This window comes from Gracilinanus agilis, chromosome 2 (genome assembly GCF_016433145.1).
Source record: "Gracilinanus agilis isolate LMUSP501 chromosome 2, AgileGrace, whole genome shotgun sequence".
Taxonomy (NCBI): domain Eukaryota; kingdom Metazoa; phylum Chordata; class Mammalia; order Didelphimorphia; family Didelphidae; genus Gracilinanus; species Gracilinanus agilis.
In genome coordinates this window covers 505,075,261-505,088,944 of record NC_058131.1, presented here as the reverse complement: position 1 = coordinate 505,088,944, position 13,684 = coordinate 505,075,261, and the positions used below count along the sequence as shown (strand labels likewise).

The 13,684-nt window shown below is 37.4% G+C and overlaps 1 protein-coding gene across 1 annotated transcript in view; it reads left to right on the top strand.

Annotated features, from left to right (window-relative positions):
- Positions 1-13,684, top strand: part of CCDC88C (coiled-coil domain containing 88C) — a 249,078-nt gene that overhangs the window by 207,980 nt on the left and 27,414 nt on the right. Inside the window, exons 25-26 of the mRNA XM_044659995.1 lie at positions 4,514-4,755; positions 12,535-12,723. Coding sequence (XP_044515930.1) covers positions 4,514-4,755; positions 12,535-12,723 — 431 coding nt within the window. The remainder of the gene's footprint in view (positions 1-4,513; positions 4,756-12,534; positions 12,724-13,684) is intronic.

Below are 13,684 nucleotides of genomic sequence, written 5' to 3'. Positions count from 1 at the left end.
GTTAAAAAACAAAGAAGAAGGATTTGGAGAGGATGCACAGAAGGGTTATCCTGACCCTTATCAAAGTGAGGAAGGAAAGGACCTGTCAGAGAAAGAACAAATGAAATAGTGGAGCTAAATGGTAGGATTAATAATAAACCTATTATAATATTTAATGGGTACTTAATATGCAGTGAGTAGTTAGTATGATAAAGTATTAATAACATTTAATAAGTCTTGATAGTAATAACTATTCCTTAATAATTCATGATTTGTTAGTTATTACTAATTATTTTTTTAATAAATAAAACTTCCTAAAAGAATGACGAGCTTCTTAAGGAGGAAGCAGCTTTTTGCTGTCCAAAAGGAGCGGTTTGAATCCACAGACAGCATCAGAAGACAAGTCATCTAATTGTCATCTAATTAGGGTCAAACCCGGACTGCTATTTGTCTGCCTGAGAGTGGGAGAGAGGTCTTTTGTCTTCCTGATACTTGGGTCAGACACGATGGGTTTCTTTGAACCTAGAACATATTTTTAAATTACAATGTCCTGGGAAAGAAAATAGAAGTGTTTTCTTCAGGACAGAGAGTAGGTCAACAAAACTTCTTCAGAGAATCAACAGATTAAGGGTTTGAAAGGACCTTGGAGTCTAGCCTAGTCTAATTTCCTCATTTCACAGATGGGGAAACTGAGATCTAGAGATCCAAGAATGGATCCCAGGTCCTCTTTCACAGATGAACCATTCCTTCTACTTTCCCTCTTCTGGTTAGCTAAGAAGATAGTGTCTGAGAAAAAGATTAGCTTTTCTAGAATACAGAAACTACATATATAAAAACTATGGACTCAGAATAGAGAGTCAATAAAAATATATTTGCCTTAGAGCCTTACACGTTTGACCTTAAAAAGGGTTTTTGGGGACCTTTTCATTGAAAAGAGTACTATGTGCCACCTGGACTAAATGACAAAACAGATGAGTTCAGGAAACAAATAACCTTGTTAGGAAGGCAAGATGTAATGATGGGGAAATCAAAGATAAATATGTAGATCGTAGGGGGGCATTTAGCTCCCCTCAATGAGTTCGTCACCAGAACTTACTCAAACTGCATCCCAGGATACTTACACAGCAGGTAAGTGTCCATCCACTTTCAGTGATCCTGAAAAGATTGTGGAGAATAAGAGAAGTGTTTCAGGACCAGAGAAGGACAAAGAATGTTTCAACTTTTCAAAACCAGAAAGATAATGTAGGCAGGAACTTGAATTTGATTTCTGGCAGTATTTTAGAATATTGCTTTAAAAAAATCTTAAAAAACATTTAAAAGGGGGGAGGCAACTAGGTGGCTCAGTGAATTGAGAGCCAGGCCTAGAGATGGGAGGTCCTGGGTTCAAATATGATCTCAGACACTTCCTAGCTGTCCTGGGCAAGTCACTTAACCCCTGTTGCCTAGCCCTTACTGCTCTTCTGCCTTAGAACCAATGCACAGTATTGATTCTAAGATTAAAGGCTTAAAAAAATCATTTCAAAGAAGAAACTGATCACAAATAGCCTGTATGACTTCACGAAGAACAGATTATATTAGATTGACTTTGTTACCCTTTTCATAGGTCAACTAGACTTGCAGACAGATGAGAGTTATAGATGAGATTTACTTAGATTCTAGCAACAACATTTTTATGCCACTCTTATAAATAATCATTAGAGATATGAAGTATCTCTGGAATTGATTGAATAGCTGAACCCAGAGGAATAGTTTGTCATGAATGGTTTGATATCATCTTGGAAGAAAGCAAAGATCATTCCTTAGCCCTGAGTCCTTCAAAGTGTTCATTGAGCAATGACTTGGCTGAGCACCTAGATAGGAGGCCTTAAGCTTATCTTCTCCAATTTGCAGGTGATACAAAGTTGGAAGGGACAGCTAGCTTATTGGTTGGTAGAACTGAGATCCAAAAAGATCTCTTGGTGCATTCAAACATTAGACTCTAAGAAGATAAAATGTAATAAATAGTCTTACACTTGAATTTTTTCAAAATCACTTTTATAAGTAAGAGTTTGGCAACACATAGCTTATACAAAAAAGCCTGTTAGATCTATGAGTTTAATGAGTTAGCAATGTGAAATAACAGCCAAAAAAGCTTTGTATAAAATATTCTAATGAATAATTATAATTCATAGCAATATAATAAATTCTTTTCTAGTTTCTCTAAATTATTCATATACAATTAATATGTTTATGTATATATAAATATAAAATATTATCTACTTCACTAGATTGTTGTGAGGATCAAATGATTTATTATGTAAGGCACTTTGTAAACCTTAAAGCACTATACAAATACTAGGTAGCTAATTTTTTTGAACCCTTACCTTCTGCCTCAGTATCAGTTCTAAGACAGAAAAGCAAGAGGGACTAGTTAATTGGGGTTAAGCAACTTATCCAGGGTCACACATCTAGGAAGGGCTGAGGCTGAATTTGAACCCAGGTCCTCCCAATTCCAGGACTGCATGCCTAGTTGTGCTCCCTTAGCTGCCTCCTAGCTAGCTCTTATTGAAAGGCATTGTGTCTAGCAAGTGATTAGGTTGACTTTCATCTACACTTGTCAGATGATATTTCAAATGTCAAGTTCCATTCCGAGGACCATATTTTAGAAGCACAAACCCATCGACAAATTGGAATATTCCAAAGAGAAATCCTAGATAGATAACTAGAAGGCACTTCAGGATCATTGAGGATTGGTGGATGGTTTCTCCTGGCCATGCCGTAGAGGGAACAGAAGGTGTTGAACCCGGAGGAGAAAAATCATAAGGAAGATGTGTGACAACATTCTTAAAATATTTAAAGGAAAAGATGTCGTTCATGCCCATTGGGCCCTGGTAGAAGAACAATAGATAAAGTTACCAAGAGGTAGAAACTTCCTAACAGTTCTGTAAAAGTAGAATGGGCAATAATGGAGGCTTTCTTCTACACCAGAACATTTTAGGTTGATGGCTAGATGGCATCTTATGTGGACTAGGCAGTTTAAAAATGCTGGTGAGATTGAATCAGTCAGTGACTTGTAGTTTTATTGTGGGAGTTCATTGGTCACTTTTGGTGATTCCTGCCAGCTTTGTTTTAAATTCTAGTCTCTTCAGGCTCAGAGATGCCAGAAAGGAAGAGGAAATGAATTATTTCGGAGGCATCTCTTTATAATCAAGTAGAGACCTCTCGCTTTTATGAAACTTGGTCACTTGGGAATACAGTCTATTCGATTCCTGAAATTACCCTACCCCAGGACATTTGAACATTGTAGCATGAAGTAGCATGTTAGCTGAATTATCTTGCCTGTGTACTTTTCATCTTACCCATCTCTCTGAGCCCTTTCCAGAGTTTCCTAGGATTTAACCAAACAAACAAGCAGAAAACTGTCTTAAAGTCAAAGAAGCCTGGGGCCCAGAGCAATGATCCCTCTTTGATATACATTTCTTTAAGAAGGAATCATGTCATTTGAGAACTACCTAATCAAATGTTGTAATTTTACAGATGTGGTCCCAAAACAGTGGTATAAAAAGCTAGATAATAACTTGAATCTTCTTATCTTCCAATCTTTCTTCCACTGTACCATGATTGGCTTTCACAAGCTTATTATTATTAATATTATTATTTTAAAAGTTTTTGGCTGATTTCCGTTTCACTTGGCTTTCTAAGTCAGAGTTTCTTTAGGAAATATCAGCTCATTCATATCACTGTATCCCATTACTAACTCTCTCATTTGGGAATTGATTTGAAATTTAATTTTCTTTGAAATCATTTTTTTTCAATTCTGAGCTCCAAATTCTTTCCCTCCCTTCTCCCCTTTGCCTTTTCTTGAAAGGGTAAGCAATTTGATCCACTTTATACATGTGGGAGCATGCAAAACATTTTCATACTGTTTGTGATGTGGAAGAAAGATTACTATAAAAACAAACAAAAAACAAGAAGAAAATAAAGTGAAAAGTAGCATGCTTCACTCTGCATTCAAACTCCATCAGTTCTTTCTCTGGAGTGGGCAGCATTTTTCCTCATGAGTCCTTTGGAATTGTCTTGCGTCATGTATTGCTGAGAAGGGCTAAGCTCTGCTAAGTTGATCATTGCACAATATTGCTATTATTGTGTACAACATTCTCCTAGTTCTGCTCACTTCACTGTGCATCAATTCATGTAGATTTTTCCAGGTTTTTCTGAAATCATCCTGCTCATTATTTCTTATAGCATTAATAATATTTCATTACAATCATAATTTGTTCTGCCATTTCCCAATTAATGGACGTCATGATTGATTCTTAACTAATTTGAGAAATTATTTCCCTCTCTTTTTTGCCAAAAGGCAATTCAAGTTTTAATAATGACACTATACCACCTAGCCCCGTGCCTAGCTCATTAAATAGACTTTTCCCTACATCTCCAGTGACCCACTGGAGCCCCCACATCAGAATTTGAAGGCTTGAGCAGCCTTAAGAAACACAAGTTTATGAATTGTATCTTTCAAATAGTTTCTTCATGAAAATTTCTTCCCAAATAGAAAGAATCACTGGATTGGAGCCAAAGCCTTAGTCAAACTCATCAAACCAAAGAAAGAGGGTTCGAGAGAGCGTACCAAATCAACCGCCGAAAGCCCTCCGTGGCAGCCGGAGTCCACAGACCCTGCTTCTCCCCCTGCTCCCCAGCATCTCAGATTGCAGCAGGAGTCTCCAGATACCGTGGCCGCCGCAGGTTCCACCAGCCAGGAGGAGAGAGATGCACACAATGGCCCTGGGGGGAAAGGTAGGACCTGCTGACCCTGATCCCCGGCGGGTGGCACAGCCCTACTGGCTGCTTCATTGTAGGGGCAGAAGCACTACCTCTCAGGTGGGAGTTCTAAACATTCGTAGTTGCCTTCCTTGTAGTCATCCCAGTTGGTACATTAGAGATAAAACATGCTCATGTATGTTTCCACACCCACATGGTATTTATAATGAAATATTTCGTTGTAAAGAAGTAGCCCATCTTCACATAGAACTATAGCAACCCTCAGAATCTGCACCCTGTTCTTTAAACCTTTATTTTTAAAGGCTTAAAACCTTTATTCACTTTATGGGCAGGTATTATAGAAGCAATTTATAAACAACATCCCCCTGCCTATAATAATGATATTTCTTATTTGTAATGCACTTTACAGTTTACAAAGCACTTGTGTCACAACTCTCCCAAGAAGTGACCGTGGTGTTGTTAGTTCAGTTATTATCCCAATTTTACAAAGAACAACACTGATACTTAGAAAGGTTGGCTGGCCTTTTGCTCACATGGCTTAGAAATGGCACTGGAGGGGGTAGCTGGGTAGCTCAGTGGATTGAGAGCCAGGCCTAGAGATGGGAGGTCCTAGGTTCAAATCCAGCCTCAGACACTTCCCAGCTGTGTGACCCTGGGCAAGTCACTTGACCCCCATTGCCTACCTGTACCACACTTCTGCCTTGGAGCCAATACACAATATTGACTCCAAGATGGAAGGTAAGGGTTTAAAAAAAAAAAAAGAAATGGCACTGGGATCTGGGATGAACTACATGATAATAGATGATGGAGCCTAAGACTTAAACCCTTCCCCTCTTAGTCTTCCTAGTGCCCCTTCCAATACACCATGCTTCCCACTCCAGTTTAATTTTATTCTCCATTAATGGGGGCCTTCCATTCTGTTTGCCATAGGATATAGTTTGCCTCCTCTTCTGTGGGAGCCAGTTTTCACATATCATGGGACATATCCATGTGATCTAAAGTTTTAAAAATACATAAGGAGTTGTTGAAAGCCTTAAATATACACACCTAAGATAGGTTAGTAAGCAGGCTGCAGGTAGGGCAGACGGTACCAAGTGCTGCATTTAGCACAAACCCAAACAACAGAACAAGGAATTTTTTTGTATATCATAGAAAACTATCACATAGGAAATAAAATTTTTTTTTAATTTTGCTTAATCTGTTTTTAAAGCAGAGAGATTTTTTTTTTATTTTTTCAGTCCCAAATTTTCTAACCCTCCCCCTTTGAGAAGGGAAGAACAAAACCTATTACAAATATAGGTAATCATACAAAACAAATTTCCACGTTAGTCATACTCCCTCCCCCAAAAAGAATGAAAGGAAGAAAGAAAAGTCTCAGACTGCAGTCTGAGTCTACCAGCTCTCTGGAAAGCGTTTCATCCTTTGGAATTGTGGTGAGTCATTATGTCGATCAGAGTTACTAAGTCTCAAACTTTACAGTGTTGCTGTTATCATGTAAATTGTTCTCCTGCTTTTGCCCATTAGACCTTGCATCAGTTCATTAAAATTTTCCCAGGTTTTTTTGAAACCCTCCCTTTATCACTCCCCACAGCACAGTAGTGTTCCATCCCATTCGTGTACCGTAACTTGTTTGGCCATTCCCCAGGCAAAGGGCCTCTCCTCAGTTTCTGATTCTTTCACACGGCAAATTATTTAGACCCACTTACAGATGCATCTAGTGATTGCCATTGGGTACAAATCCTCTTCAGAAATAGAAAAGAGTAATACATTTATATCTCTGCATAAATTACATATAATATGTCTTCAGAATTAGGGGATCCTACTTGGTCCGTCCTTGGCTCTGCCCTTAACTTGTTTTGTGTCCTGAGACACTCTTTCTGGCTTTGGTTTCCACATCTCTGAAATAAGGAGCTTAGACAAGGTGATGTTAAAGGACCCTTCCAACTCTGTGACTTCGGTCCTTGTGACACAGCACAAAACCTTGGTATTCATCACATGATGCAGATAAGAAATACAGATGCTGAGATTTTCTTACAAGTCAATAAAAATTTGCCATGGACCAATCCTCATAGTTTTAAAACTCTGAATTAAAGCTGATACTATTTTTTTTGAGAAAAGAAAAAAAAACCTAATACTGTTGAATTTTTTACTTTTTTGAAATATGATTTCATTGCTATATGAAACTCACAAGTGTGGAAATGCCCCCTACCAATGCAGACTGGACCCTTTATGTAGTACCTTTTGGTTCACAAAGCATTTTTTGGTGTTACATTATTTGATTCTCCTGTAACAACCCTCTAAGCAAGATGCTATTATCATCCCCATTTTATAGATAAGGAAACTGAGTCCAAGAGAGGTTAAGTGACTTACTCAGTGTCGCATAGTTACTGAGGCAGGATTCACACTCAAGTTATCCTGACTCTGGTCCACTGGGCTCTTTAGCTACCTCTAAAGCTAGACATCAGATTTTATCTGGTCCCTAAATTAAATAATTACAAATAAAGGAAAAAGCACAAGGGATGCTAAGTGATCTTGCCCAAGGTAGCAGAGTAGAGGGTCTAACCCAGGCCTCTATCTCCAAATTTAACCTTCTTTCTATCATTTTAGTTTGCTGTTTATTGCAGATTGGCTTTATCAGTAATAATGATCCTAAATCTCTAGGAAAAACTGCAGAAATTAAATGGCCAACTTGATCTATCTTGGTAAACTTACCCATGTGTGAGTAGGTTAAAATATATTATTTTGTTTTCATATATATGGAATAGAGATGAGATTAGTGTTTCCTTCATCAAGCTGCATTACAAACTTGTAAAATAAAAGATAGCTAGGTGATACAGTGGATAGAATATTAGGCTTCTAGTCAAGAAGATTCTTCTTCTTAGTTTCAAATCCAGCCTCAGACACTTCCTAGCTTTGTGATCCTGGGCAAGTCCTTTAACCCTGTTTGCCTCAGTTTCCTCATCTATAAAATAAGCTGGAAAAAGCAAATCACTCTAGTATCTTTGCCAAGAAAACCCCAAATAGGGTCACAAAGAGTCAGACACAACTGAAACATCCAAACAACAAAGTGACTTAAAGTAGGTACCTCAAAGTATCCATGGATTAATAGAGAATAGAATAACAGCAAAAAATATCTAAATTTGATATTGCAGGGTCACTTTTCCATTGCTGCCTTCCAATGGCTGATAGAATCTGAAAACATGGACCAGGAAACAGGGACGAGGAACAAGTAAGAGAAGGAAAGAATATGACACAAAGAAATAGAAATTAGGGAGTTTTTATTTATTTTTTAAGTTTATATAGGATTTAAAAAGTAAAGAACTTCAGGCCTTATATGGGAGGTCTGGTGTTTGAATCTGGTCTCAGACATTTTCTAGCTGTGTGACCCTGGGCAAGTCACTTAACCCCCATTACCTAGCCCTTACCATTCTTCTGCCTTGGAACTAATAAACAGTATTGATTCTAATACAGAAGGTAAGAGTTTTTAAAAAAAAAAAAAAAAAAGGGAGGAGCTTTAGTAATATCAGTTCAGCAGACCAGTAAAAAAATTGCCATGGATCAGTGTTCATAGTTTTAAAAATCCAGATTAAACTTGATACTATTGTAAGTAAAAGAAAATTCCAATTACATCTAAGACCTCCCCAAGCTCCAAATAAATACTGTGGATGTTATCAGGTCCCTTGTTTCTTTACAATCTGTGGAATGAAATATCTCCAGTAGATGGCACTGTTGGTGAAGAAATAACTATAAGGAGGGGAAACCTAGTATCTCTGAACTGTTCAATTGTTTGGAAGAATTGGGGGTGGGGGGCCACAAGTTCCAACTATGGTGATGGTTAACAAAATTAATTCCTTGAAGTATGTGTCCCAAAAGTCTTAGTGGAGTTTTAAACTATTAAAAACTTAAAACTTCACTGAGATTTTTGGGACAACCTTTATTTGGATAAAAATAATCATTTTTAAGTTAAAATCCAGAAATGTAGAATTGAGAGGAAGGAGTCCAAAGTAGAGAAGGAAATTATAGCAATCTAGAGTTTGTTGGGTTCTTTGATAAGTTAAGAAAATAAGAGAAAGAAATTGGAATTCAGACTAAAGAAGTGTTATAGAAAAGCAAAGAAAATTGGGAGTATGTTTTTTAAATTATTTAAATTAAGACTTTTTATTTATATTAAATTAAAATATTAATTTCAATTTATTGAAAAACCATAGCATTATGTATTACAAAAATATCCTAGCAGGAAGAGGATTTGGGGATTTGTCTTTACTGAGATAGCAAATGTAGAATTATGTTTTCCAAGCACTGAAATTATTTTCCCCTCTATGTAGTAACTAAAATTGTTATGTTTAAAAATACTCCAGATTGCCTCTCCCATGGTCAGGGTATGATTTTCCACCAATATTGTATGAATGAATGAAGTTTTAGTGTTAAGAAATTTGTCACCACTGACAGATTTAATCCCATTCCTTATTGGGATCCGAGTACAATTCATGCCTTTTTCAACCAAGCAATCATTAATTAAATCATTCATTTATGATTAAATAATCATTAATTAAGCAATTAATTAATGATTAAATAAACATTAATTAATTTCTTTTAATGTGCCCATCACTATTCTTTCTGATGTTGTGGTAATGTTGGGGTCTTAAACCTGTTGAGATAATTTTGTTTTCATTTCTGACATTTCTGTTCATTTCATTCATTTTGTTTTCTTCTTTTCGGGCCACCCGGGTGATGATAATTTAGCAACAACACGCAAAAAGAGTCCCTTCTTGAGAAGCAAAAGCAAGGACAAAGAAAAGTCTCCAACAGCTCTCTCTAAACGCCTGCGGTTCTGGTCTTCCTCCGACATCCCACCCTCTCCTAATGAGTCTCTCTCTTTCTCGGCCATTGGAGATTTCTAATACCACCTTCTCTTTACCATTTTTCTTCATCACGTATCTTCATTCATCTCTGGAGTTCAAAAGCAAAAAAGAGTAGTTTAATGCTAAATGACTGACACTGGGCATGATTGATTGACCCTCCCTCCCCTTTTGATATCAATGCGATAAGGTACTCTAATCATAAATTCAAGCCAAGTTTTTAAACTAGCCAACATGGATTGTAATTCCAAAGTAGAAGATGAGTTCTTACATCTGCTGGATTGTTTCTTCATTGCAGTAGTTTTTAGGGGAACCTCGTGGTACACACAGCACATGTATGTATCTCTTGGGCCAGGGCTCCATAGTAAGTGAGCAAAATTACGTGTGCTTCCAAGTCTCTCTTTGTCGTTGCAGGCTTATCTCCTGTCTGGTTGTAAATTGGCATTGGTCAGCTCTTGCTACACTTCCTAAAATATAATGCCTTCAGTAGAATGGATTTAAAAAAAAATCTCTTGGGCAACTGAATTAAAAGTCACCCTTTCCCTGAATTCCCACAAATATGACCACCTGTTACATGCTGCTATTATTAAAGGCTCAATTCCATGTCTCTATGTTCCATGTTTGTTTTGAGGGATTTGTTGTTCCTTTTATGTATTATGAAAAGTTGGATCTGTCTGTCCTAGGACAGATTCCAACTTAGGACAGTTTTTATGTCTCTGAAATTTTATATATAAAAATAGTTGTAGACAACACCAACATTTCTAGGGAAAGTAAAAAAAAAACAAAAACAAAAACAGCCAGTCAGCACAGTCCTTTAGCTAAAGCACAGCTGCTATTATACCCTTTCTTTCTGTCCTTCTGGCATGTTTTCAAAGACCATATTATTTCTGTCCTTCATGCTAACTGTTCACTTCATCCCTTCTCACTTCCTCTTATCTCTGCCCTCCCTCCCATTTTGGTCATTGTTCTAATTTCTTTAACTGCTACATAATCAATGCAGATTCATTTCTCCAAACTTGAATCTTGCTTCTCATCAAGGTTAAATTGTGATAAAATGTCCTTGGAGCTTTTGGAATGATGGTGGCACATTTGAGCCCTGATTTCTGAGGATAGAGAAAGTCAGGTCTATGGGGGATGGATGGGAGACTGGGTGGTGAATGGGAGGATCCAGGGGGGAGATTAAATTTAAAAAGTGGGTAATATAATAATTTGGCCATCAAAAAGAAACCATTTTTAGAATGTTGTTGGTTTGGTTTTATTTTTTAACTCTTAATTTATACTTTGTGATGTAAAAATGTCATCCACCTCCTCTCCCTTTTTGTAAATCAAGGGGGTGGGGAATACAATTTTTTTCCCTTTGGGAGGAAGGAATGATGCATAATGGTCTTCATTTTTCCTTTTTTTTTTTTTTTTAAAAGAGAGATGCTGAATCTTCAAAGGTCATGAATAATACCAAGTTAATATTTGGTATTATATAATTATATGTGTGCATGTGTATATACACATGTGTATTGTAGGGAAGTATTCATTAATTAAGAGTTCATTAGGAAATAGGGTTAATTAGCAAATGAGTGAGTTGGGTTTCTTTTAATCTGAATGGAATCTCAGAGATGATTGATGGGAGAGGATTTTCCCAAGGAGCTTTGGGAAAGACAATTGGACCAAGGATTCTCTCTCTCTCTCTTTGGGTTGACCTGGTTCATGGAAGGTTGTCTGAAGATTGATCGACTCTTCGAGTTTGGAAAATCTTGCTGAATTCACATCCTGAAAAACCATCTTATCAGGCCAGAGGAGATTGTTGGGTGCAGTGTCAGTGCTTGCCCCAGTAGGTGGCAGCACAGTCTGACCTGTTTGAGTGGAGAAGGCAGTGGAATTTCTGACCACCTGGAAATCAAATCTGAGCAGCAGGAAAGAACCCTGACTTGATTCCTCTCTGTTTATAAGTTTATATTTTAGATTACGATAGATAGATAAGGATTTGGGGTTTTAGATAAATAGGAAGAGAGGATAGCCTTGATTCTGTCGAGGAAGAAGCAGGTCCTCACAGACCAGATTGGTTTGGGTGGTTATTGTTAGAATTTATTAGAATAAATTTGCCTTATAAAAACATAAGAAATACTTTTCTATCTGTTTTTCCTTTTACTTTCCCTTCCTTAAAATTTTATACCTACACTAGATAGAGTTTTATATAACTGGCCTGAGCTGGAATTCTTTTAGACTGCTTTGAGAAGCCATCTTTCTCAAAAGTCAAAAACAATAGCCTATCTACTTAAGACACAGGTATTGGTAATACCCATTTCAATACCAATAATCAGTAAGTGTTAGAACCCTTTACAAACAGTATAAATATAATATAAATATATTTATATATAATATAAGAAAATAATAAATGTGTATGTATACATGCATACATATAATTATATATCTTAATATATAATTAAATATATTTATATGTGATTCTAGAAACTCACCTAATACACTGAACAGCTAGATTTCCATTGTAGGTTTTTTTTAAATCATAGAATCTCATCTTAGGAGACACTCTTTTTAGAGATTTTCAAAATTTGGTTAAAATGTTGAGAGAACTTTCTCCCTACCTCATCTTTTGGGGCTCATCTTCCTTTCAGTTTTTTTCTCTTTGATACCTTCCTTCTATTCTTTCTCACTCTTTGGGCTATGCCTGATATGACAGGTAAGAGTTCATTTTAAAACAAGCTCCTAGAGACTTTAAATGGAATCAGGTTTCCTTTTAAATAGGCCAGGGTGAGGGGCTGATCAGTAAGCTTGCCCACCAAGCTTCTTGTTTGTGCAGTTCTATGTTTCTCCTTCACCCCCAGCTTTTTGGTTTTCTTTGTGATCAGAATCCTGGTAAGAATCTTTTGATGCTTAATTTTTCTTCCCTCCTTTCTTCCCCTTCTTGTTATTCCTGCCACAGTCATCGGTGATTTTAAGCAGAAACGAGGTTCCCCACATGGAGGCAGCAGTGACTACTTCGAGGGTTCCACGGACTCCGTGGTCAAGCACTGGCACACAGAGCTGGGCTCCAGGGCTCACTCCACCTCGGCCATCCATCTAACCCCTTCTAGCTCGACCCCCATCCCCAGGCACACAGGCCTGCCCAAAGGTAGGTCAGAGCAGAGCATGCCACCTTCTTTATCATTATCCTTCATGGATATTCTTGGTCTCTCACTGTTTAACCAGTCCTCAGTAATGGCATATTACATTCAGATTTCCAGCATATGGGGGGACAAAAAGTGCATTCCATTTCCATAAAAACTATAGAAACCCATTATGAAAAGCAATCATGCTAGGATCCATAAGCTCTTATTCAATCAGACACTTGTCAAATGTCACCTATATGCTATTCACAGTTCTGGGCATACAAAGACAAAAGTGAAACGATTCTGCTCTGAGGGAACTTAGATCTACAAAAGAGACAGTAAATACATAAGCCCAAATAAAACAAATAAAGGTAATTTGGGGAGGGCCTAGGGGGGATGTATCACCAAATATTTATTAAGCACTTGCTGTATGCCAAGCAATATGCTAAGATATTACAAATGCAAGTACAAAAAATGAAATAATCCCTACCGGTTGAGGAGCCAGATGATCTCAGGCAAATTGTTCACAAGTACTCAGCTTGTCGGCAATAGAAAATACTTGGGATGGAGGAGGTTAAAGGAAGAAAGCGATCCAGAGCAAGCTTTTGAAATTCCTAATGGGAAAACATACCCTTACAAAATACCTTGGGTGTTGGAGAGAATATGTGTGTGAATGAATGTTCTTGGCATGGGGTCATAGAATTTACAGAAGCTAGAAAGATCATTGGAAATCATCTAGGCCCAGCAATGCAATGATCCAGGACAACTCTGAGGGACTTAGGAGAAAGAACGCTATCCACATCCAGAGAAAGAACTGTGGGAGCGGAAACACAGAAGAAAAACAACTGCTTGATCACATGGTTCAATGGGGAAATGATTAGGGATGTAGACTCTAAGCGATCACCCTAATACAAATACAAATATTAATAATATGGAAATAGGGTCTTGATCAATGATACATGTAAAACCCAGTGGAATTACTCA